General features: G+C 33.0%; 1 protein-coding gene across 11 annotated transcripts in view; it reads right to left on the bottom strand.

Moving 5' to 3' along the window:
• The window catches only part of LOC105344498 (uncharacterized), a 57207-nt gene that overhangs the window by 26326 nt on the left and 6641 nt on the right, over positions 1–24240 (bottom strand). The window contains exons 2-10 of one of the 11 annotated variants that reach the window (XM_066068566.1): positions 19781–19842; positions 12204–12811; positions 11894–11935; positions 11585–11626; positions 11279–11320; positions 10970–11011; positions 10661–10702; positions 10354–10395; positions 3581–3628 (exon numbers count right to left, since the gene is read on the bottom strand). In XM_066068566.1, the coding sequence (XP_065924638.1) occupies positions 3581–3628; positions 10354–10395; positions 10661–10702; positions 10970–11011; positions 11279–11320; positions 11585–11626; positions 11894–11935; positions 12204–12792 (889 nt within the window). In that variant the 5' untranslated portion in view covers positions 12793–12811; positions 19781–19842. The remainder of the gene's footprint in view (positions 1–3580; positions 3629–10353; positions 10396–10660; positions 10703–10969; positions 11012–11278; positions 11321–11584; positions 11627–11893; positions 11936–12203; positions 12812–19780; positions 19843–24240) is intronic. The other 10 variants (XM_066068565.1, XM_066068567.1, XM_066068570.1 and 7 more) reach the window with 10 other exon arrangements.

Here is a 24240-nt window from a genome sequence, read left to right as displayed (position 1 = left end):
GAAATAATACTTTAAAATAATTTACAAATGTAAATAAACTTTCATTCACTAGACATATCGTATACACGTGCATACTAGGATTTTAACACCTGAAACCCTGACGTGCACCTGGACACACGACACACCTGTTGTGTATATCTTGTATATTCTGTGTTAGTTCTAGGTGTTTTCTTCAGTTGGACAAACAATAGACTCTAATTAGATATACACAAACGAAAAAAACTTTGTCTAGACAAACAAAGCAGTATTATCCTGCCAGATATAACAAAGGCCGTTGAGAGTCTTTTCATCTTTAACATGTATCTAGCAGATCTAAATACTATAAAGATGCTTAAGGATGGCTTAAAGGTGACTTAAAGACGTTTGGACATTAAGGACCTATAAGCTCAGCTTAAAGGCGACTTAAAAAACGTGGCTTAAAGATTGCATATCCTTTAAGCCACCTTTACGCCACATTCAAGTCACCTTTAAGGACTTGCTTAAAGATTGTTTTTCGCCCTGTGTGTGCCAAAAAACTACAAAATGTCTACACCAGAGTAGCTGCTTACACCTTTATGATATTAACACGTGTTAGCTGATGTCCGTAAGCTATAATTATATTTAGCTGATAAGTAATTATTGTAAAAATAATTCAAAACCTTCTTTCATTTTCGATAAACAAACCCAAAAAGCAAAAATGAGAGTAGAGTGTTGGACACGCTTTGGAGAATCCAAGTCAGAGAAAGTTTGCATTAATTTATTATATATACTTGCGATGAAACGAAATTGAATTGTTACGTATCGAGTGAATACATATACTGGACACGTTTTTAGAGTATACATAGAAGTTGAGATTTAACAAATGTTGAATAAATAAAATCAGCCATTCTCTAAAATGCAGGATTTTTTTATGGATAGATATTTCCAGAACGAGGTAACCAAGAACGCGGGTTGACTAATTCATTTAAACGTGGACAGTGTAGGATGAGTTTTTCATGCATCGCGGGCAGATTACATTGTTTAATGCAAAAACAAAAAAGTTAAACAATAAAATGTATTGAGCCAACATGGCCCCCTGCCCCCATAATTTTCCCAAAAAGTTATTTGTGATAGATATTTTAGTGAAATTTGACCCAAAGAACAAAATCAGAAACTTAAAATAAAATATTAAAAAAAATTAATACATTTTAATTTTTTCAGTCAGCTATAACGAAAACAATTTCAGTTAAGATTGTCATCCCTGTCCGCTCGTTTAAACCCACGATGCTGTTGCATTTTAATTTCAATTTTAAAGTTTAGGTGAAGAAGATAACGAAGAAAAAATTCGGACACAGTTTATACAAAACATATTAAGCAGCGTATTATATTAATGTGTAAAGTGTTAATTCCCGCTCTTGCGCGGGATTTCATCTTGTGACAGTTTAATGTTCTTAACATACAGGTTTTTCAGATCCATGATTTGATTGGTTTACCTTGATATGAAATCTCGGATTTCGATTATTGAAAATCGTATTTTGAATCTCGTATCTCAAATTTCGAATCTCGAATGAGCCTTCTGGGCTTTAGTAAAACTGTCACAGCGAAGAGGATGTAGTTGACACAAATTGGCTCGTTTTACTTGTTTTGTTTTGACATTAGAATCATGCGAGACTCAATATTCTGAAGGACAGGAACGTGAAGCGGCGGAAGCAGTTATCTTACCTTGCGTGTTCTTACTTAATGAATAATTATTGTGAATAGTGTTATTAAGAAGTAAAATGATTAAAGGATTTAAACAGGTATTTTAATAAATAAAACAAAAATAAGATCGTTTTTGAAGTTTATAAATAGTCAGATTGACTTATAAATTGTAAAAGTATAAATAAGTGGCCTAAAACGCTGACGTGAGGCTAATGCAATTGATATAAAAGCCAAATGTTAACAAAAGCTTGTGGTTGGTATCGTAAAGAAAAGACGGACGTTTAAACAAAGTATTCTCTAGTGCAAATACAGTCTTAAAGAAGCATAGGCTAATATAATTTCACAGCAATGAATTGTGTGGGTTTTGTTGTTCATTTGAATTGTTGTTCGAACAAAGTGGCAAAGCCGGATTAAATAACCAAAAGCTAGGATACACGTTGCCTTGTCACGCAGTGGGTAAACATTTAAAGGAGCATGGTAACGATTTTGGTCGAATTTTCTTGTTCTATTTTTATTGTTTACGATGCTTTAGTAATGCATTTCTAATGATCAACTAGAATTTGTGTATCATTCGTTGAGTTATAAGCAAAATACAGAGCTCATATTTCTTTGTTATGTTAACAAGGCCTGTTTTGTTTGCATTGGTTCAATAGTCCGGTAAAAGGTCTCTTTTAAGCTGATTTTTTTTATCAGCTTATTCGTTTAAATTATAAATTCCTAGCGTGTGTCAATTTCATTTTATGTCTATAAACTTTTTTCAACATTCAAAATGTAAACAAAAACATGAAATATGCTTTGTTTACACAACATAGAGTTGTGAGCTCTATATATCGCTTGTTACTCTACGACTGACACTCAAATTTTGGTTGACTATTAAAATTGCCCTACTGAAGCAATGTAGACATAAAAATTATAAATAAAATTACAAATTCAGAAACACACAACAAAAAACACTTGTTAAGGAGGCTTGATGAATAACACATTGTCCATTAGATATTCCTAAAAATTTAAGATGGAAATTGTTTAGTTATAAACTATAATGAAGTAAATAAAAAAATCCATATGTGTTAGCTTTTAAATTTTGACATTTCCCTATTTATCCATATGAAGCGCTTCCTTTACATTCCTTTACATGAAATCAATGCGATCTTAAAACGGCGACGACCATCGAGTCCCTTTAGATAACCCCCAGGTAGTGGTTTATATAACAATACATTTTGCATTAAGTTTTTGTTTCTTTTATCTAAGGGGCACTTGGCCATCCCCCCTTTGTTGCATTCCCTGTAAATCTCGAGTGAACCAAATACGGACGAGACGCCTGGTTGAGGCCTGACACATTACAAAATAATTTTAAACAGATTATTACAAATCATGATTAACTGAACCATATAAAGATAATTAATCATAGAGCCACATAGGAGAAACCCGAAACATGTATAGTTACAATCTTTTGTATTAGATAAATAATTGAAAATTTAATATTAAAGGTATTTTTAGTAGATCATCTACTAGCCTTTCCAATTAGAGATGGTTTCATCACCATTTTATTCACAGTGGTAGTGGATTACAACTAGTTTAATACCATGAAATTACAGGTCTTATTTTAGGGAACTTTGATGCTTCCATCCCGAGTACATAATCCCATTGTCTAAATAGTGTATTTTTAGTAGATCTTATAGAGATGGTACAACACCTATTATTCACATGAATAGAGGTTAGAATAAATCCCTGACAATTTCAAAGCCAGAATTAAAAATGCAATACAATAGCTATTTGCAAACTGTGTTCCAAAAACCGATTGTTAAATATCATTGCATATGATCAACTGAATGTGTCCCTTTTAAAATATTGATATTCAAAATGTTATCAAATATACATAATATTAATATAAACATAAAAATAATTTTTTATATAACTATACCTTGAGTACTATATTTTTCGTTTGTTTTTTTTATCTCTTCTACATCCTCTGCAAGAATAAAGATTAAATCTATTAATGTATGGATTTATTTTGGATCCGTTAATATATACCTTTAAAAAAAAACGTGAGTCATGGTTCATTTTGATGTTAGTATATCAAAACATGCAATGTTTCTATTACACATTTACTTGTATTAAATCTTATTATCAATTATCAACAAATTAAAATTTGTTAAACAAACTTTTTTGTTACCCTTCATATTTATTAATTCACTCTGCAACTCTCCAAACCCCTTTGTAAGAATGAATATAAAATCTTTAAATATCTCAAGTTATTTGGATCTTTTTTGATACATTTGCGTAATAAAAACAGTGCTTGTCATTTACATGAATATGCAGCTTCCTTTTATTCACTTTTTAATTGTCAAATACCCACATCTTTTGAAACAAGAGGTCCATGGGCCACGTTCCTCATCTGATCATCAGTTCATTTTATCATTAAGTTGTTAAATAATTTCCCAATATATTTCAAATTTAAACATTGAACCCCTCTTTGGGCCTAGATATTAGTCTAAGGTCACATTTTAGCCAGTATACAATCTGTCCTTTTGAAGAACACTTGCATTCTCGTAACTGATCATTGAACTTCTTGAGAATGAGATTTTTAAACATTTTGGTGAACATTTCAATGTAAAATTTTGAACCCCTTTGGGCCTGAAGCATTAGTTTAGGGTTCACAATTTTAACAATTTAGAATCATAATTATATCAGGTTGCTTGCATTATTATTGTATTATCATAAATTGTGCCATTTTAATTCTTGAGAAGAAGATATTTAAATATTTACATACACATTTTTATGTTAAACTTTGACCCCTCTTGGAGTTCCAGGATTAGTCTGGGGGTCACAATTTTGGAAATTCTAAATCTTCGTTATATGCTTGCATAGTAATCTTACAAATGTTAGCACATTAGTCATTTAGGAAAAGGGTTTTAAACATTTCCTCATCTATTCATATGTAAACTTTACAATGAAACCTCTTCTTAAGGCCCAAGTTTTAGTTTTGAAATCACAATTTTAACTATTTAGGATTTGCACTATATATACAAGCTTTGGTATAAATATTGGCATTTCTGGTGCAGTGGTTCTTGAGAAGAAGATTTGTAAAGACATGCATTCTAAATTCACTGATTCGCAATTATCTTTTTTTAACATGTTCTGTCGTTTATTTTAATAATTAAGAATCTCCTTCATATAAGGATGCTGTGTACCAAGATTGTTTAATATTGACCTAATGGTTTAGAGTAAAAGTCAAGAATCATAAAAAGTTACAGACGGACAACGGGTGATCAGAAAGGGTTACTTGAGCCTTTGCTTCAGGTGAGCTAATAATTTAGAATTTATACTGTCTGAGGATGCTTGCATAGAAATGTAACAAATTTAAGCATTGTTGTTCTCAAGAAGAACAGTTTAAAACAATTTACTGTATATTTCTATGTTAAACTTTGAATCTCTATTGGGGCCCTATTATTGATCCGAGAGTTACGGGTTAAACTAGTTATAACATGTTTTCCTATATATTCATATCCGGTGTAATGAAGAATAATGACCCCCGTAGAATAATGACCGAGGGTCATTTTTCTACGTAGAATAATGACCCCCGGTCATTATTCTACGCAGAAAATTGACCCCCGGTCATTATTCTAGGTAGAAAAATTACCCCTTTGCCTGAAGAATAAGTGTCATTTTCATAAAAATGAGCACACTCCACATGAAGATAAGTAACCTCTGTAGAATAATGACCCCCTTGTAGATGAAAGTTTTTCAGTATATTTTTTTATTATTTGTGAAATAGTCTTTACACTATTGTAATTTTTACTGCTGCAGTTTACAGAAACAGTAACAGAAATTATAATTCATATTCAAATAAACTTAAAGTAAAAGAAGGGGTATATCTTAGAAAATAAAAATCCTTCCGTTATAACAAGATATTGACGTATTGCATCGGGGTATGGTTGTCATCTTAACAATTACATTTACATATATCTATGGTGTTCCGATAGGGCCACTTCGACCTAAGTTGCAAGGGCGATAGTGCGAAGGCGAAGGAGCAAAAGTGCGAAGATGCGACGACGAAGCGCGAAGATGTGATTCCTAAAGTGCGAAGGTGCGAAGGCGAGGGAGCGATACTACTATCGCTCCTTCCCAACTTTGCACTCTGGCCTTCGCATCTTCGCACTTTCGCCTTCGCCTTTTTTGATTGCATTCAGCAAGTTTCGGTCGATTACATAGAATTTAATACAGGCACCGTACTCGCCAAGGGTTTCCGATTAATCCATACTATTATTGGTACGCATGCGCTAGGCCATCGCGCTTACTAAGAATGTTTATAAATATTTGAATGTGTACATGTAAAATATATGTTTTCCAGTGCTGGCTATGCCTAATCATTATCTACTCCACACAAAATTTAATGTCCATAATGTGTACATATGCACTTCTAGACTCCTGTCACTTACCAGCCGTCTTTTTACCGTGGACCAAACACAGTAACATTCTAATTTCATCGTGCGACACTTCTTGCTCATGCATGGATCTAGAGGGCGAGAGAGGGTCCGTCCCCCCGGAAAATTCAATGTGAATAATTTCACGCAGTAAAAGGAGAGAGGGGGTCCGGACCCTATCCCCCTGGATAATTTAATTTTATAAAAATAAAATTTCCAAAATATGCCTCGGAACCCTTTAAATGATAGAGAGCTCTGCAATTATAAAACATAAGTTATCACAGATTACAAGGCTCACTGAGACGAGGCATCACCTTTATGAGGCATCGCCTTTATGAGACCATCTTTATCATATTATATGAAAACCATCCTTTATGATCTTGGATATTTATGGATTCTGTTTTGACACAATATCGTATGTAATTTGTTAAAAAATTGTATGATAATTATATGTTCATATGTTAATCAAAACAATAATATAAAATTAAAATTGCATTCTATCATACTTACAATATATATCACATAATACCATAAGATACCGTAACAATTGTGGGATATGATATTGTAACGTATGATATGACATTGTATTGTGTTTAACATTATTGTATTTGATCAAATAATACAATATCATAAAACATAATACATGTACAATATAGTATTATATGAAACAATATCATATTGAATAATACATCATAACATTGAAACATATGATATTATATTGTATAATATAGTATGATATTGTATTGTATGATACTGTATCATATTTGATAAATAATATGATATTGTATGATATGATACAATATAATTTGATACAACATTGTATCATATCAAATGATACAATATCATGGTATAAAGTAAAATATTATAAAATACAATTGTATAATACATATTGTATCATATGATACAATAATATATATAACAACATCATAAAATACAATTTAATGTGATATGATAATATATCATATAAAGCAATATCATAATTATAAAATATCGTCTGATACGATATTTTATAATATTACAATATCATATATACAATTTCATTTGATATAATTCTATATAACAGACACCAATATCATATTATACAATACTATATGATACAATATCATAGAATATACAATTTCATATCATAGGATGCAATATTATATATTGCAATATCATATGTACATGTAATAGTATCATTTGATTAAATAATTAATTAATAATACAATATAATTTTATACAATATTGTATCATAATATAGAATAATATCCATAACAATATCATGGTACAATATCATATCATAAAATATCAAAGAAATTGATACAATATTATATGGTATCATAAAACGTTTTACAATATAACATATGGTATTACATGTATATTGTATCCTATTAAAGTATAGTGTTTCATATCATACAATACTATATCATAGGAATCATATTTTATCATTTAACAACAACCACATCTATCTATCAAGCAGGTTTTAGTGAGGTAGGGGATTTCTTTAACATGATAATCCTTGATAATGGAGATCAGGCATCTAAAGCAACCTCTGCGTTTCATTTATAATAGGGTTAAATTAACTATGCAAGCTATCATCTATAAAAAAATTGACCTGTTCCAAAAAACTAAATCTCATCAAGCATCATAAACCTATGGCTCAGATTCAGCATTCAAGATTGTCAGGTGTATCAGTATCATAAGACACACTATCCATGCAAATTTGGTGAAGTTAGGAACAGTAATAACTAAGATATAATCATCAGAGGGCACCAGCAATGAAAACTTCACTTCCTCCAGCATTCCCAACCTATGGCTCTGATTCAGCACCCATGCCTGTCAGGTTCATCTGTATCATAAGACACCATCCATTCAGGTTAGGTGAAGTTAGCAAGTTTGGTGAAGATAGGACAATTAATAGCTTATATAGAGGACCTGCAACAAAAACTTTAACCAGCTCCGGACGCCGACGCCGGGGGTAAAGCATAAGCTCCCCTTGACCTCGTCTCGGTCAGCTAAAAAGGCGAAAGCGCGAAGATTCGAAGGCGAGGGTGCGAAGTTGCAAAGGCGAAGACGCGATAGTAGGATCACTTGTTCGCCTTTGCATCTTCGCGCTTCGCCGTCGCATCTTCTATATTCTTCATATTGTTCATGAATTATACTTGCATTGAGGATTTCCACTATTACAAACTACTGGGTATGCAAGAGCGTCACCCAGAATTAATGATGAAACCAAAATTATGAAAAGTTTACTCCACTGTAAGGCATTATAACCAAGCTGAAGTTAGTAGGCACTGACAGCAGCCATTACGCCAGTAGAGGTTAACGGCCAATAAAGGAAAATCGTCAAAGTACTTAGAGTACTCGTACAGAAAATATATTTTACTTTATCGTCGGCATACTTTATTAAGTTTAGTTAATATCAAGATGATTAATGCATCAATAGTTTGTATGAGAATTGGTAACTTTGGATAAAATGAAGATCGTGTGATCGTGTGATCAAAATCAAGTGGGATATAAACCTCTAATATGGGCCCTAAGCTCTTATCAACGCTTTTAGAAACAATCTTTTCTTATTATCAATTAAGATTTACTATGGTCAGGTTCTCTTCAAATATTTGCTCTAAAAGAATAAAGTTTATTCATGATCACAAATACAACATTACAACAAATGTTTAGAACATTGATGTTCATTTATTACGTAGAAGAAAACAAAACTAACACAAAATTATTTTTTAAAAATTACTTTCCTCAAGAAATGAAAATAAGTAGTATTCATATTCCTACGTTACCTGCCCCCCTTAGTCTTTTTCCATAAAGATATATACATGTATCATTCTTCGAATGACAATTTATTCACCGATGAATATTGCTTATATTATTACATCAATTATTATTTCATGATTATTGTTCGTTAATTATCACACAATATCCTCATTGTGTATGAATCTTTCTTTATTTGCGCCATTTCCCGCCGTTTGTCGACTTGTGAAGTGACGTAACTGTTAACAATCAATTTGTGGCAATGTAAGAGTGTTTTTTGTGTGCTTGCTACTGGTATGAAAAACTATATACAACGATTTATTTACAAGTTCGGTGTTTATAACTTCAAAATCAGTTGAACAGAGTGAACAATCTTGGATCATATCTTGGATACGGGATAACCAATTTCTATTCATGTTTACGGGGTGGGGGTGTTTAACATGAAGAAAAATAACCCCTGGGTCTTTTTTCTTCAGAAAAATCCAATTATTCTTCAGCTAGGGGGGTCATTATTCTACGGGGGTCATTATTCTTCATTACACCGGCCCTCCTTGGACCCCATAATTGGTCCTGGGATCCCGATTTCAACAACTTATGATCTACACTGTCTGAGAATGCTTGTATACTAATATCACAAATTGTAGCATTGTACTTCTTCATTAGGAGAAGATTTTTTTTTAAAAATACCTTTCATATTTATATGATTAGATTTGAATCCTTTTGGGACGAAAGAATTGGTTCGGGGATCACAATTTTAACAATTAGGAATCAACACTATTTGAGAATAGTTGCATAGTATTATCACAAATTGTAGCATTGTAGTTCTCGGGAAGAAAGTTTAAAACATTTCCCCTTTATTTTTAGTTAAACTTTGAACCCAACCTCGGGCCCTATAGTTGGTCTGGGGGTCATAGTGTAAAAGATTTAAAATTTACCATGCCTTAAAATACTTGCATAGTTATATCACGAATTGTGGCATTGTAGTTCGTAAAAAATAAGAAGATTTTAAAACATTTACATATATATTTATATGTTTACCTTTGAACCCCCCCCCCCCCCCCCCCGGGACTGCAGTATTGATCTTAGGGTCATGGCTTTACCAATTTAGATTTTTCATTTAAATACAAGCTATGATGTAAATTTTGGCATTGCTGGTGGATTGGGTCTTGAGAAGAAGATTTTTAGACAACTACCTTAGTTTTACTGTATCATAATTATCCCCCTTTAAAATAGGATTAGGCCTTAGATTTTAATAGATTGGAATCCGGTATTCATAAGAATACTTTGTACTAAGTTTGGTTAAATTGGGCACAGTGGTTAAAGAGAAGAAGCCAAAAATGTGGAAAGTTTACAGACAGACGGACAGACGACGGACAGCAGGCGATCAGAAAAGCTCAGTTGAACCTTCAATTAAGGTGAGCTAGAAAGGTGAATCATTTTTCATCGTGAAGCTAATTAATCAAAAGAAGCAATGTTGTATTATATATTTAATTTAATGATCCATTTGTACAACCAACTTGTTTGTTACCTTTCAGACTTGTAAAATCCGTTTGAAACTCCCCAAAACCCTCTGAAAGAATGAAGATACAATGTTTAAATGTATAAATCATTTTGGATCGTTTTTGATACATTTGCCCAATAAAAACTGTATGTCATTTACATAAATATGCAGCTTCACTTTATCTAACTTGTTATTATCACAGCCCCTTATACTTTTTGGAAAAAAGGTGAGTCATGGTTTATTGAGTTGTTAGTTAATCAAAACATGCAATGTTTCTATTTCATATATTAAATTAAAATTTATTATCCATTTGTTAAACCAACTTGTCTGTTACCTTTTATGTCTGTAACATCAGTCTGTAACTCTCCAAATTCCTCTGTAAGAACGAAGATAAAGTCTTTACATGTATGAAATTATTTAAAACCCTTTTTGATACATTTGTGTAATAATAACTGTTTGTCATTTACAAGATTCTGCAGCTCCACTTTATTTAATTTATTTATTATCACAGATCCACATACCTTTTGAAAAAAAAAGTTGGTCATGGTTTATTGAGTTGTAAGTTAATCAAAACAAGTATTGTTTCTATTTCATATACTAAATTAAAATTTATTATCATTTGTTAAACCAACTTGTCTGTTACCTTTTATGTATGTAACATCAGTCTGTAACTCTCCAACACCCTCTGTAAGAACGAAGATAAAGTCTTTACATGTATAAAATTATTTAAAACCCTTTTTGATACATTAGCGTAATAATAACTGTTTGTCATTTACACGATTCTGCAGCTCCACTTTATTTCATCCTTTTTTTTTATCACAGACCCATATGCCTTTTGAAAAAAGGTGAGTCATGGTTTATTGAGTTGTTAGTTAATCAAAACAAGTATTGTTTCTATTTCATATATTTATTGAACTTTATTATCCATTTGTTAAACCAGCTTGTCTGTTACCTTTTATGTCTGTAACATCAGTCTGTAACTCTCCAACACCCTCTGTAAGAACGAAGATAAAGTCTTTACATGTATAAAATTATTTAAAACCCTTTTTGATACATTAGCGTAATAATAACTGTTTGTCATTTACAAGATTCTGAAGCTCCACTTTATTTAATTTATTTATTATCACAGACCCTTATACCTTTTGAAAAAAGGGAGTCATGGTTTATTGAGTTGTTAGTTAATCAAAACATGCAATGTTTCTATTTCATATATTAAATTAAAATTTATTATCCATTTGTTAAGCAACTTGTGTGTTACCTTTTATGTCTGTAACATCAGTCTGTAACTCTCCAAATTCCTCTGTAAGAACGAAGATAAAGTCTTTACATGTATAAAATTATTTAAAACCCTTTTTGATACATTTGTGTAATAATAACTGTTTGTCATTTACAAGATTCTGCAGCTCCACTTTATTTAATTTATTTATTATCACAGATCCACATACCTTTTGAAAAAAAAGTTGGTCATGGTTTATTGAGTTGTAAGTTAATCAAAACAAGTATTGTTTCTATTTCATATATTAAATTAAAATTTATTATCCATTTGTTAAACCAACTTGTCTGTTACCTTTTATGTTTGTAACATTAGTCTGTAACTCTCCAAAACCCTCTGTAAGAATGAAGATAACGTCTTTACTTGCATAACATTATTTTAAATCATTTTTGATACATTTGCCTAATAGAAACTGTTTGTCATTTTCAAGAAAATTCAGCTTCACTTTATTTCATCCTTTTTTTATCACGGACCCAAATGCCTTTTGAAAAAAGGTGAGTCATGGTTTATAGAGATGTTAGTTAATTAAAACAAGCAAAACAATGTTTCTATTATATTTTTTTTTAATTTCATCATCAATTTCTTAAATCAACTTGTCTGTTACCTTTCAGATATGTAATATCAGTCGACAGTGTATCAATGTAGCGCTCTATCGATTCAGGGTCCATAAAACAAGTTTTTAATTTGATCAGAGTGTCCTGGTACTTGGTTCCAGTCCCAAGATAACATTCCAACTCTTTTACAATTTGAGAAATATAAGTCCATTTTTGTTTAAAATCTGAGTCCGAGAGAGAAAAGTCCGTAGCATGTCCATACCATTCGTTTCTTAAAATACGAACTCGTTCTATGTTTGCTGATACACCTTTATCAGTTGGTTTTGGATCTTTCCCCCATTTGTTTTCGTGTTGAGAAATTGAACAAATGTTACGAAAGAGGAAATAGAGTAACGTAATGTCAAAGTCAGAGTATTTTTTGCTATAAACAAGCTGTTTTTGTTTTTCACTGATAGAAGGTTTTCTGTTTTCACTTATGTAATCTTTAACTTTCTTTTCCAAGACAGGCGGAGATATCTCTTTTGCGAGAACTTCGCGCAGTACATCCATGCAGGGACCTAATATTGCCCAAGCAATTCGAGCAAAATGTGTAGTCCCTCGATTCGATTCATATTTTGGTAAAGACATCCCCTCTTGCATATAGTATCAACAAGGTTTCCTAAAAAATTATATATGATAAGGATAAATAACATTATCAATTAACATTAATAGAATATAAAGACGTTCAAGGTGGAAATAACGAGCGTGAACACTGCTGTGAAGAGCTGGCAAGCGAAGCTAAGGAAAAAAGAGAGAACAAAATCCACAGATACATAAAAAAAACATTTACTGCCTCCTATATCAAGAAAATGGCTGACTTGATACCAAGAACTAACAGTTCAATAAGGGTTCTAGACTTGTATTTTAATCAGTACTGCACAAGATTTGAACTATATCACGCCTCCTTTACTTTGCATCATGTCCAGAAACTTGATACATTGTGTATATATATATATATATATATATATATATATATATATATATATATATATATATATATATATATATATATATATATATATATATATATATATATATATATATATTTATATAATAGTGTTGTGTTGTGCATGTACTATGCCTAAATAGTAGTCAGGGTTTGATACATGGTGCACGAGCCGGAGGCGAGTGCACTATGTATCAAACCCTGACTACTATTTAGGCATAGTACATGCACAACACTATTGTTATTATTATGCCGACTGTTAAATATACTGACGTGCTTTGCTATAAGTAGCTCTGACGTTCGAGTGTTGACAAGTCCCTTAAAATAATCACCGGAAAAGCAAGCGTTTGTTGTTGTTTTTCAAATTACGTGTAATTAATTGATTTGATTGTTTATTTAATCAACAAGTTGTTGTACAATAAAAAGTCAACAAAGATTTATGTTCTTTTCAAGAAATAGAGAGACGTTTGGCCTTACCGAGAAAACTCGAAATGTTTAGCAGACGAAATCTCAGTGAATTTTTTTTCTTGAACATTCTTTATCAAGTGTCATTTAAAAAAGCGTTTTTGTGATTCTCATGTAGAATTTCTTTGAAAAATGTTCAATCAATTTGTTCAAAAGTTTATAGGAAACTTTAACTTTAAAATTACCGTCAATAATGAAGTTTTTTTTGGAAAAATGAATAATTTTAATTGCTTGATGTCAGTCGTACATATCTACGTTTTATATACCTAAATACCGGTTGTCATAATAACGGCTAATTTAGCGTAGCGGTAACGCGTTGGGCTTCATGCTAGATTCAATGATTTTAGCGTCGTGAGTTCGAATCCCGCTGTCGGCGCTTGACAGATTTTCGTTGAAAATATTCGCCGTGCTCTATTTCGGCATAGTATGCTTACGCTATATAAATCCTTTGATACTATGCGAAAATAGATGAGTATTGAATATATAGTGACAAACTGACAGACGGCATAATAAATATAAATATATATACATATATATATATATATATATATATATATATATAAAGTAAAATAAGAAAACACGAAAAACGTTCAATATAGCTTAAGCGCTTTCATTTTAAAATCATTTAATATGTATTCGTTTGATGAGATATCGGCGCTTCTGATTGGTCGAAAAAAAATTTTGATACCTGCATCAATAAAATTTTTGCCGGATCTACTTTTCTAAACTGTTCTGATCTAACACTATTCATAGAACGGGAATTTCCAAAATAAACACTGTCAACAAAATGTAAAGTTATGTCTGTTTTATTGTCAGCAGACAAAATACAATTTTATAAACATAAAAACTTGAAAGTTTAACGTTCAAAAATAAACGAAACACATTATTTGATTCACAAAATAGAAAATTAAGCGTCTTCTCTCGATTTCGTCTGCTTGAGATCAATCAACATTACTTCGAGGCTGGCTGCTCTTTTCCAGAATGATTATAACGAACATATAGGCCTATACACTTTCACGGTAACACTTGTGTTCAAATTTGGTAACGATGATTTTTAAATTTACACACGTACATGATCGGTCATCAGAATAAGCATCATAATGAAAAGCTAAGAGTAATGCATCAAGTCCTCCGGCGCATTCAAAGCAGCAGATGTACCATTTAACCCTCTGGCGTAGCGCATTGATGAAGTTTTCTGGTCAATTTTCTCTTTGATACGTCGATCAATAGAAAAATTATAATCTTCATTTCTTAATAAAAATCTTCAGAAGCTATATAATGGTAACATAGTAACGTGACGTCAAAAAACTTGAACGTTGAACGGCAATGTCTATTATGACGTCATAGCTAGATTTAGCGGGAAAAAATCTAATATGCAACATAGAAGATAATATACAATTCAATACATTATTATTACAGACAGTTCAATTTGGGTTTAAAAATACGGATGAAATGTTTTTCTTTTTCTCTTCTTTGAACATTACTGTCACTCAACAGTTTGTAAAATGGAAATATTTTAAACTGTTTATTGCCGGAATTATCCAAATGCTCACTAAACGGTATCTGTCGATATCCCGGGGTGTTAATGTGTTGTTTATGCACACGCACACGGGCCCGAAGTGGATTGCTTGTTTCCCCAATATAGTACTCGTTGAAGCCTGGACATGTTATTAGATATAAAAACATTCTTAGTGTCACATGACATGTCCGTCTTTACGATGAATTCTTTTCCGCTGAAGTCGTACTTAGATCCCTCTGTAATTAATATGGTCACACGTCCCGCATTGTGGATTTCTACACTTAGTGTAATAAGACTGCTACCCCAAGAGGGGGATAAATCCTGCTCCTGGGACAGTCGGGTACGGGAGTGACTACCAATTATCCGTAATTGCTGATTAGTAGTCAGCAACAATAAATGAAGTCAACAAAAATCAAAGTTTTAAATTAACAACAAATTTATTTACAACAGATGAATGTAGATGATAAACTGGTACCTCCAGTTGAACAAATCAATGAAAAATAGGTATGAAAATAACAAAAATTACCATGAAAATATTACAAATTTCAGTTTAGAGTTTAAATAAGAAACATGAAAAAAAACTCCTACACGTTTATATTCTAATTTATTTCGGGCTCGAAATTCAAAATATTAATTACACTATGGCGCCTAATCTGAATAAGATAAACTTCTGAGAGAAAAGAATTAGTTTTTATTGAACAGTGCCTTATCAAAATTTATACCGAAGTCGGTAAAAAGTGCTTCGAACGGGAAGATGAGCTTACCCGAGAAGTAGGCTGCTATAAGCAGTGGACGCAATTAAGGCGAGCAGTCCGCCGAACTACTCGAAACACGCCTTTATATAGTGTGAGTACACAAAAGAAACGATCAGCCAACCATGAAAGTTACCATACACCTTATTGGATAAAATTACAGGTGATAAACCTATCAGGTAAACCCTAGTGAAATACGTTTTGAAATAAGGACCAATATGGCTGACCTGTATAAACAAAATAGCACTTGAACCGTAATGTAAGTGTAAAATAGCTTATCACAAGAATTGACGTTACTGTTTAAGTATCCTATATTGAATTATCCCTAGCTTAGTTAATTGTTTATGCAATTTATGATTTTTAATAAAATAAACATATGGTATAGGATGAGTTTTATCACACTTAGTAACTGTGTGATTAGTATCAAAATGGGAAGTGCACAATATTCGTTTTAGATTTTTAGGCTGACGTCTGCTGTTAATGAAGTTCACATCTTTGTATATTTCTTTCGTGGATTGGTCGTTGATGAGGATATTATTAAACTGATGAATTATTTGCGTAATATTCATTTTCTTGGATTAAAGGTATGTACAAATGGAATAATATCAATGGGTTTTTTCCGGATGTTTACTGGCTAATAATTCCGATCTATCATACTTCCTGGCTTTACGAATTCCGTCGTCAATGAGACCTTCGGGATAACCTTGGTCTTGAGGTAATGTTTGAGTTCCCTGAGGCGTATGTCTTGGGTGTTTTCATCGCTCACAATGGTACAAATACGTCGAGCTAAATTATATGGAATAGCAGTTTTTGTATGATGAGGGTGACACAAATTAAAATGAAGATATTGATGTGTGTCAGTTGTTTTGTAGTATATATCAGTAAAAAGCTTTGACTTCTTCTTTATAACCAGAATGTCTAAAAATGGTAATTTGGTGTTACTTCTTTCTAAAGTAAATTTGATGTTGGGATCAAGGTTGTTCACAAGTTGATAAAATATCTCTAAATTTTCGTCACTATTATTCCATAAAATAAAGCAATCATCTAAAAATCGTTTTCATCTAGATTTAATAGATCTCGGGCCCGTTACACTAAAAGGCGTAAGATACGACGAACTTAAGTTAGGCCTTAGGGCGTACGCCAAAATTCAGTCCGGCGTAAATTGCGTTTCACTAAGAGGCGTACGCCTGGCCGTAAATACTAGTATCGGACTAACTTAAGGCCAGACTTACGTCCTTGACAACGAGCTTATGCACATGCGCGTACAGATGATAAACAGTAGATAGATAGATAGATAGATAGATAGATAGATAGATAGATAGATAGATAGATAGATACTATTTATATAGATTGAACGATAGAAACTTGTCAATTGTATTTGCGTGAGAGAGAGAGAGAGAGAGAGAGAGAGAGAGAGAGAGAGAGAGAGAGAGAGAGAGAGAGAGAGAGAGAGAGAGAGAGAGAGAGAGAGAGAGAGAGAGAGAACACCGCAAAGTATGAAGGCATATTGGTTACATTTAATTCAGTACATTGTTGTTAAAAATTAATCCTGTTAAGTGACAAAATCACACAGCAAAACTTGCTGAAATGTTCTATTTGAAGGATATATTTGATGAAGCATATAAGCTATGTTCAATTGAAATTATTAACTCAACAGAACTATTTTGTTATCGATATCTACTGTGATTTCACCATGATTCAAACGCCCTTGGAATTTTTCTTTTGATCATGCGTCAATTATGGCTCGAGTATAAATATTTTGTTATTAAATTTTCTGGTTTTCTCTTGCTTAACCATTGATAGAAAATCAGCGAATCTGTTTAAACATAGAAAATATAGCAAATTAATGAATGCAGCAATTAGCTTTTTAATCATGGATCGGACAATATTAAGCAAGCATCGGACAACCATGCAGTAGATATTAAAAATAACGAAATGTTCTTATTTCATGGGAACCCCCCCCCCAAGGGGTTCGGATAAATATATTTATTACTTTCATATTTAGATTTGTGTCAATGTAAAATGTGAAGCAAAAATGACCTATGAAATAAATGATGAATTCCAAGGCTAATTTTTTTATACACATTTTGATTCAGAAGTTAGTTTTTTTTTTCGATTAATTTTAGTAAAAGGGTACATTTTCACTTGGTCCTTTCAAATGCCGAACATTCAAATTACATTTATGTAAAATGTGTGTAACCAAGTTTTTAATGATGGCGTATTTTACGATGCCTATATTGCTCTAATTCCTTTTACAATGTGATAGTCAAATTCTTGATAATTAAAGATCATCAGTTCTAATTTAGGAATAAATTAAACAAACCATAAGTGCATGCACGTTTATTTAATTTGTAAATGTTTATCCAAAGTTATCAGATCCAAGGTAAAGATGTATGTGTCCGATATATGGTGAACTCAACATAAACAACCCAAGTACACTTTCATGTGTATTTAGTATATTGAGTGAGGCTTCATATGAATTTTAAGTTAATATAGAGTAGGTGTATGTAACCTACGAAATAAAATCTATTTAATCTGGAGTCATTGTTTTGCATCGGTTGTATGATAAATACGTTATCTAATATTTAAAAAAAATTAAGGACTTTTGACGACTCTAAAACACAGTTGGAGCTTTCATCATATTTTAGTATTTACATTTTAACAATACTGAAAACACTTTTGTGATTAACCTTAGCTTAACTACCTAAGCATGACACCTTTTACTCACCAAAAATGAAAAAAAAGAGGAAAAAATAAAAGTAAATAATTCACTTATAGAGTTTTTAATTTCAAAATATCGCGCTCACACACATTTTGCGTGGAAGTCGGGGGGGGGGGGGGGGGGGAGGGGGGGGGGTTGAAATGCTACATATTTCTTATACAAATACACCTTTGCACTACATGAGCATCATGTGAGTATATTTTCTGCATTATTAATTGCCAAATCTACTTAAATATATGAAACGTTAATCAAATTTTCATGAATATAAATAATCGAATGAAAATTATAAATCGATTGTCTAAATATGTCGTTTTAACATGTAAACGGCAAGTGCAAACATAAAGAATGTGCATAAAACATGGTAAGAAAATTTCTATTCAAGAATTGTTACCACCTATCAAAACTCTCTATTTTTTAAAATTCATATAAAATTAATAAAATTTACATGACAAATTGTACAATTTAACATTACGGTCAGCACTGATATTCTCAGCAACAGAATTAGCAATCATTTCATGTTTACGCCAAAAGTTACGACTACCCTTGGCTAGGCGTAGATTTTTGGCTTACTTAAGGCGGGCGCAAAGTTACGCGTTTTAGTGAAACGGACCTTAGTCCAAATATTTGACTTAGGTCCGGACTTACGCCAGGCGTAAGGTTACTTAGCCTAAAAACTTTTAAATTTTGTAAATTTCGTCCGTGTGCGCGTACCGACCCGTAAAACAGCACCGTCCTGTCGTCATTTAATCTGCTGAGTATCTGTGAAACTTTGTTAAGATTAATTGATTCAGTATTTGTTTATCGTTTGTACGTTTTGATACATGTGTAATCTATTAAATGTGTAAACGTTAATCATTTTGACTGGTGTCTTTTGTAAGTGTCGCTATATTTACAAATTGGGGGCTTGTCCGGGATATCGAACATTCGACATTTTATATTTTAGGCTAAACAAATTTTATAAGGTTACTTAGCCTAAAAACGTTTGAAGATTTTTAACAATGAAAGCGCTTATGTTTTGCAGTTAGTGTTCCTTTTTTTCTTTTATTATATATATATATATATATATATATATATATATATATATATATATATATATATATATATATATATATATATATATATGCACATATTGATTAACAGATTTACACATTTGCCAATTGAAACCAATTTCAAAATATACTCACGTGCAATGAAAAAGTTCACAAAACGTCTGACCCATTCCTTAAAATTCACTGATTTTTCAAATCTAAATAGAAATGATTTTGAGATTTATAACTTGTGTACCTTTTATCAGCATATTTATTGGGGTTATATTGGCTGACTGAGTAAAGCTAGGCCAGCTAGGGATCGGTTAGAAAAGACATTGAGGAATCCTCGGTAATTCGGCCATGCGGTGCGGGATCTACATATAACTGTGACTGTTGGACCGTGTTTTACTTTCCGTGAACTGTGATCCGTCTGTTAACTGTGATTCGTCCGTGTGCGCGTACCGACCCGTAAAACTGCACCGTCCTGTCGTCATTTAATCAGCTGAGTATCTGTGAAACTTTGTTAAGATTAATTGATTCAGTATTTGTGTAAACGTTAATCATTTTGACTAGTGTCTTTTGTAAGTGTCGCTATATTTACAAATTGGGGGCTCGTCCGGGATATCGAACATTCGACATTTTATTTGGTACTTACTAAAAGGGGTCGAGATCTCGAATATTTTTCATTAACTGTATAATTTGTTGAATTTAATTTCTGTAAACACACCAGTCAAAATGGTTTTTAACTTAGATGATTTTTTGAAATCACCTGATGCTAGCAGGCTCCAATATCTTACAAAAGATGAATTGTTTTTGTTTGTAACAAAGTTTGGATTGAATGTGAAACGTAGTTGTAGAAAAGCAGAGATAAGAAATTTTGTTGTACAGTATCTGGTAGAATAAGGGATTTTAGAGTCAAGTGCTATGTCATTGGTTGTTGAAGTAGAAAAGCCTGAGAAAAAAAGATTATGAATTTGAGTTGCAATTTAAACAATTAGAGATAGAGCATGAAAGAGAAAGTCATGCATATAAGAGGGAAAAATTTGAACAAGAGAGATTGGCCAGAGAACAAGAGAGAGAGTATGAAAAAGAGAGAAGTGAAAGAGAACATGAGTATGCATTAACAATGAAGCAATTAGAATGTAACGTGTTTTCGGGTTCGGTGATTGAGACCAGTCTGGGTAATGTGTTTATTTAATAATCATATACGAATACCGGCATGAAACTATCACAAAAATTACGAGTCAATATAAAATTATACAGATATAGTTGTAAGGATGACCTATCCTTAAGCATGCAAAACAAATAATTCACAAGATATTAAAAAAAGGATGGGGCTTGATGATCTGTGGGTTACAATCCGGGGCTCTATCTGAGGCACAGGTCTCAGCCTCGAGACCTGTGAGATCTGTCCGGATAAGGCTCTATGCTTATATCATATGAACAGGACTGTAACCCTGCAGCCGACACAAGCTGCAGCCAGGTACACTCAGTTAATAAAACACGATTAAATATTAACGCTCTATTTAAAGATTAACACAATACGAACACTGTGCAGTCGTATTAACGTACCTACTCCTTTGACAGCCGAACACAGAATGAGCTCTTCTCTCGAGTGTGCTCTTATATATACTAGTGTCATCCGGACTATCCTCGCACATTACTATTAGCATCAACGATAACACCCGTACGATATAAAATTATCAGAACCCCAAACCCGATCATTTGTTCGAAGAATTTGACACTCAAAAATTGAAACGATAAGAGGCTGAGGCAAATGCAAGACTAAACCAGAATTTGATGTTGCAAAAAATATAAGACTTGTTTCTAGATTTCAAGGGAAAGACGTTGACAAGTACTTTATTCATTTTAAGAAAGTGGCACAAAATCTAAATTGGCCTAAAAAGATATGGCAACTCCTGCTTCAAAGTACATTTATCGGGAAAGCTCGTGAAACAATGTACATGGGGCATTGTCTCTGCACAAAAGTTCAGGTTATGATATTATCAAAGAGAATGTCTTAAAAGCATATGAACTGGTGCCAGAAGCTTATAGACAAAAGTTTCGCAACTATAAGAAATTCAATGAACAGACTCATGTTGAATTTTCTCGGGAAAAACAGAATTTGTTTGAAAGATAGTGCTCATCTAAGTATGTGGGTTCAAACGTTGAAAAATTAATGCAAATTATTTTGATTGAGGAATTCAAAAATTGTATTCATCAAGAAATTAGAACATATTTAGATAAACAGAAAGCTGAAAACTTGGAGCAGGCTGCTACTGCGGCTGATGACTATGCACTTACTCATAAAGGGTCATTTACAAAGGAGAGAAATTCAAATAATGACGATGCTCGCGGGCGACCAGACAATTTACAGGTAACACTTGGTTCGAAATCAACTTCATCCGAGCAAGTGAAAGCCACTGACAAGAAATAATATGACTACCAAGTCAGGTCCTATATAATTATTGTAAGAGAAAAGGCCATATTAAATCAGAATGTTGGGCATTACAGAGAAAGAAGTTAAATTCTGATAGTCCCAGTCCCAGTGCCCTTACCTCTGTACAAGGTAAGTTTGTCTGTAGCAAGTTTGAAAATCCCCAAGTAAAGTCTGAATCTGATATTCTTAGGGAGGAATTTATACCATTTGTGTTTGATGGTTTTGTGTCTTTAGATGGAACTGACTTGCATCCTATTAAAATTTTGAGGGACACAGGTGCTTCTCAGTCTTTGTTTCTAGAGGGCGTGCTGCCACTGTTTGAGAAGTCATATACTGGTTCCAATGTGTTGATTCAGGGTGTAGAGTTGGGATTTGTGAAAGTTCCTCTTCATGAGATAGGTTTGAAATCAGATTTAGTCTCTGGAAATGTAGAAGTTGGGTTAGACCTTCTTTACCTATTAAGGGTGTATCTCTTCTGTTAGGAAATGATTTGGAAGGGGACAAGGTTGTTTCTGACCCAGTTGTTTGTAATAGGCCTAGTATCATCGGGGAGGAGGAGAATTAAGAGTTATTTCCTTCTTGTACAGTCACTAGAGCCATGGCTAAGAAACATAGAGATCCTGATCTTAAGGTAAGTCAGGATAAGTTAGATATAGGAAATGACTTAAATATTGGTCTAAATGAGACATTTATGTCCAATTTGTTGAAATCAGAAAGTCAAACTTCCTCTGAGAACCAACAACATGCGTCTAAGGATGATGTGATGGGTTTACATGAAATGTTTGATAAGACACCTCTTACTAGGGATAGGCTAATATCTGAACAAGAATCAGATTAAGAAATTCAAGGTCTAAGTACCCAGGTCTTGTTTCCTGAGGAGGCAGAAAAGGTTCCTATTTGTTACATGTATAATAAGAATCAAGGTGTTCTTATGAGAAAATGGCGTCCCCGTGATGCTCCTGTTGATCATGAGTGGCAAGTCCACCATCAAATAGTAGTACCTAGGGCATACAAACAGTTATAGGTCTCGCTCATGACACGCCTATGTCAGGTCACTTGGGCATTAAAAATCTTACTGTAGGGTTTTGATTCACTTTTTTTGGCCTAAGATGAGCAAGGATGTAGTTGAGTACTGTAGCTCCTGTCATGTGTGCCAAGTCGTAGGGAAACCCAATCAAAAGATCCCTCCTGCTCCTTTAAATCCAATCCGTGCTTTTGATGAACCCTTCACCAAGGTTATAATAGACTGTGTAGGCCCATTACCCAAAACTAAGGTAGGTAATCAGTACCTGTTGACAATCATGTATGCATCTACACGATTCCCCGAAGCAATTCCTTTGCGCAATGTTAAGTCAAAAACAATTGTGAATGCTTTAACAAAGTTTTTCTCCAATGTAGGGCTACCCCTATCAGTACAGTCAGATCAAGGCTCTAACTTTACATCCCAAGTCTTTAAACAAGTCATGTGTGAGTTAGGTATTAAACATCACACTTCAAGTGCATATCACCCAGAATCCTAGGGGGCTCTTGAGAGGTTTCATCAGACCTTAAAGACTATGATGCGTACATCTTGTTTGTCAAATGAGAAAGACTGGGACAAGGGGATCCCCTATCTATTATTTGCTGTTAAGGATGCTAAACAGGGGTCTTTTGGTTTAAGTCCCTTTGAACTTGTATATGGTCACACTGTGCGTGGCCCATTAAAACTCTTGAAAGAAAAGTGGTTAGGTCCAGAAACTGAGACAAGTCTGTTAGATTATGTGTCTAAATTCAAAGAGAGAATTTCCCAAGCCTGGACCATGGCAAGAGAGAATCTAAAGGTAAGTCAGACAAAAACGAAAACTTGGTATGACAAGCATAGTAAATCTAGAGTGTTCAAGCCTGGAGACAAAGTCCTTGTCTTATTACCCATTCCAGGTCAACCATTGCGTGCTAAGTATTTTGGCCCATTTGAGATTGAGCAAAAGGTCAATGATGTTAATTACATCATCAAAACTCCAGGTTGACGCAAGAGCAAACAGCTCTGCCACATTAACATGATTAAACAATATCATGACAGACAAAATCCACACTATTGCAAGTCAGAACAAGTAGTATAAATCAGAACTGGTGTCATGATCAGTCTACCCCAAAGTTGAAGAACTTTGACATTTTAGCTAGTCTAAAGCTAAAACTT

The sequence above is a fragment of the Magallana gigas genome, chromosome 8, assembly GCF_963853765.1.
Source record: "Magallana gigas chromosome 8, xbMagGiga1.1, whole genome shotgun sequence".
Classification (NCBI taxonomy): Eukaryota; Metazoa; Mollusca; class Bivalvia; order Ostreida; family Ostreidae; genus Magallana; species Magallana gigas.
Note: the sequence above shows the minus strand (reverse complement) of the source record. Positions and strands in the feature narration are given on the sequence as shown.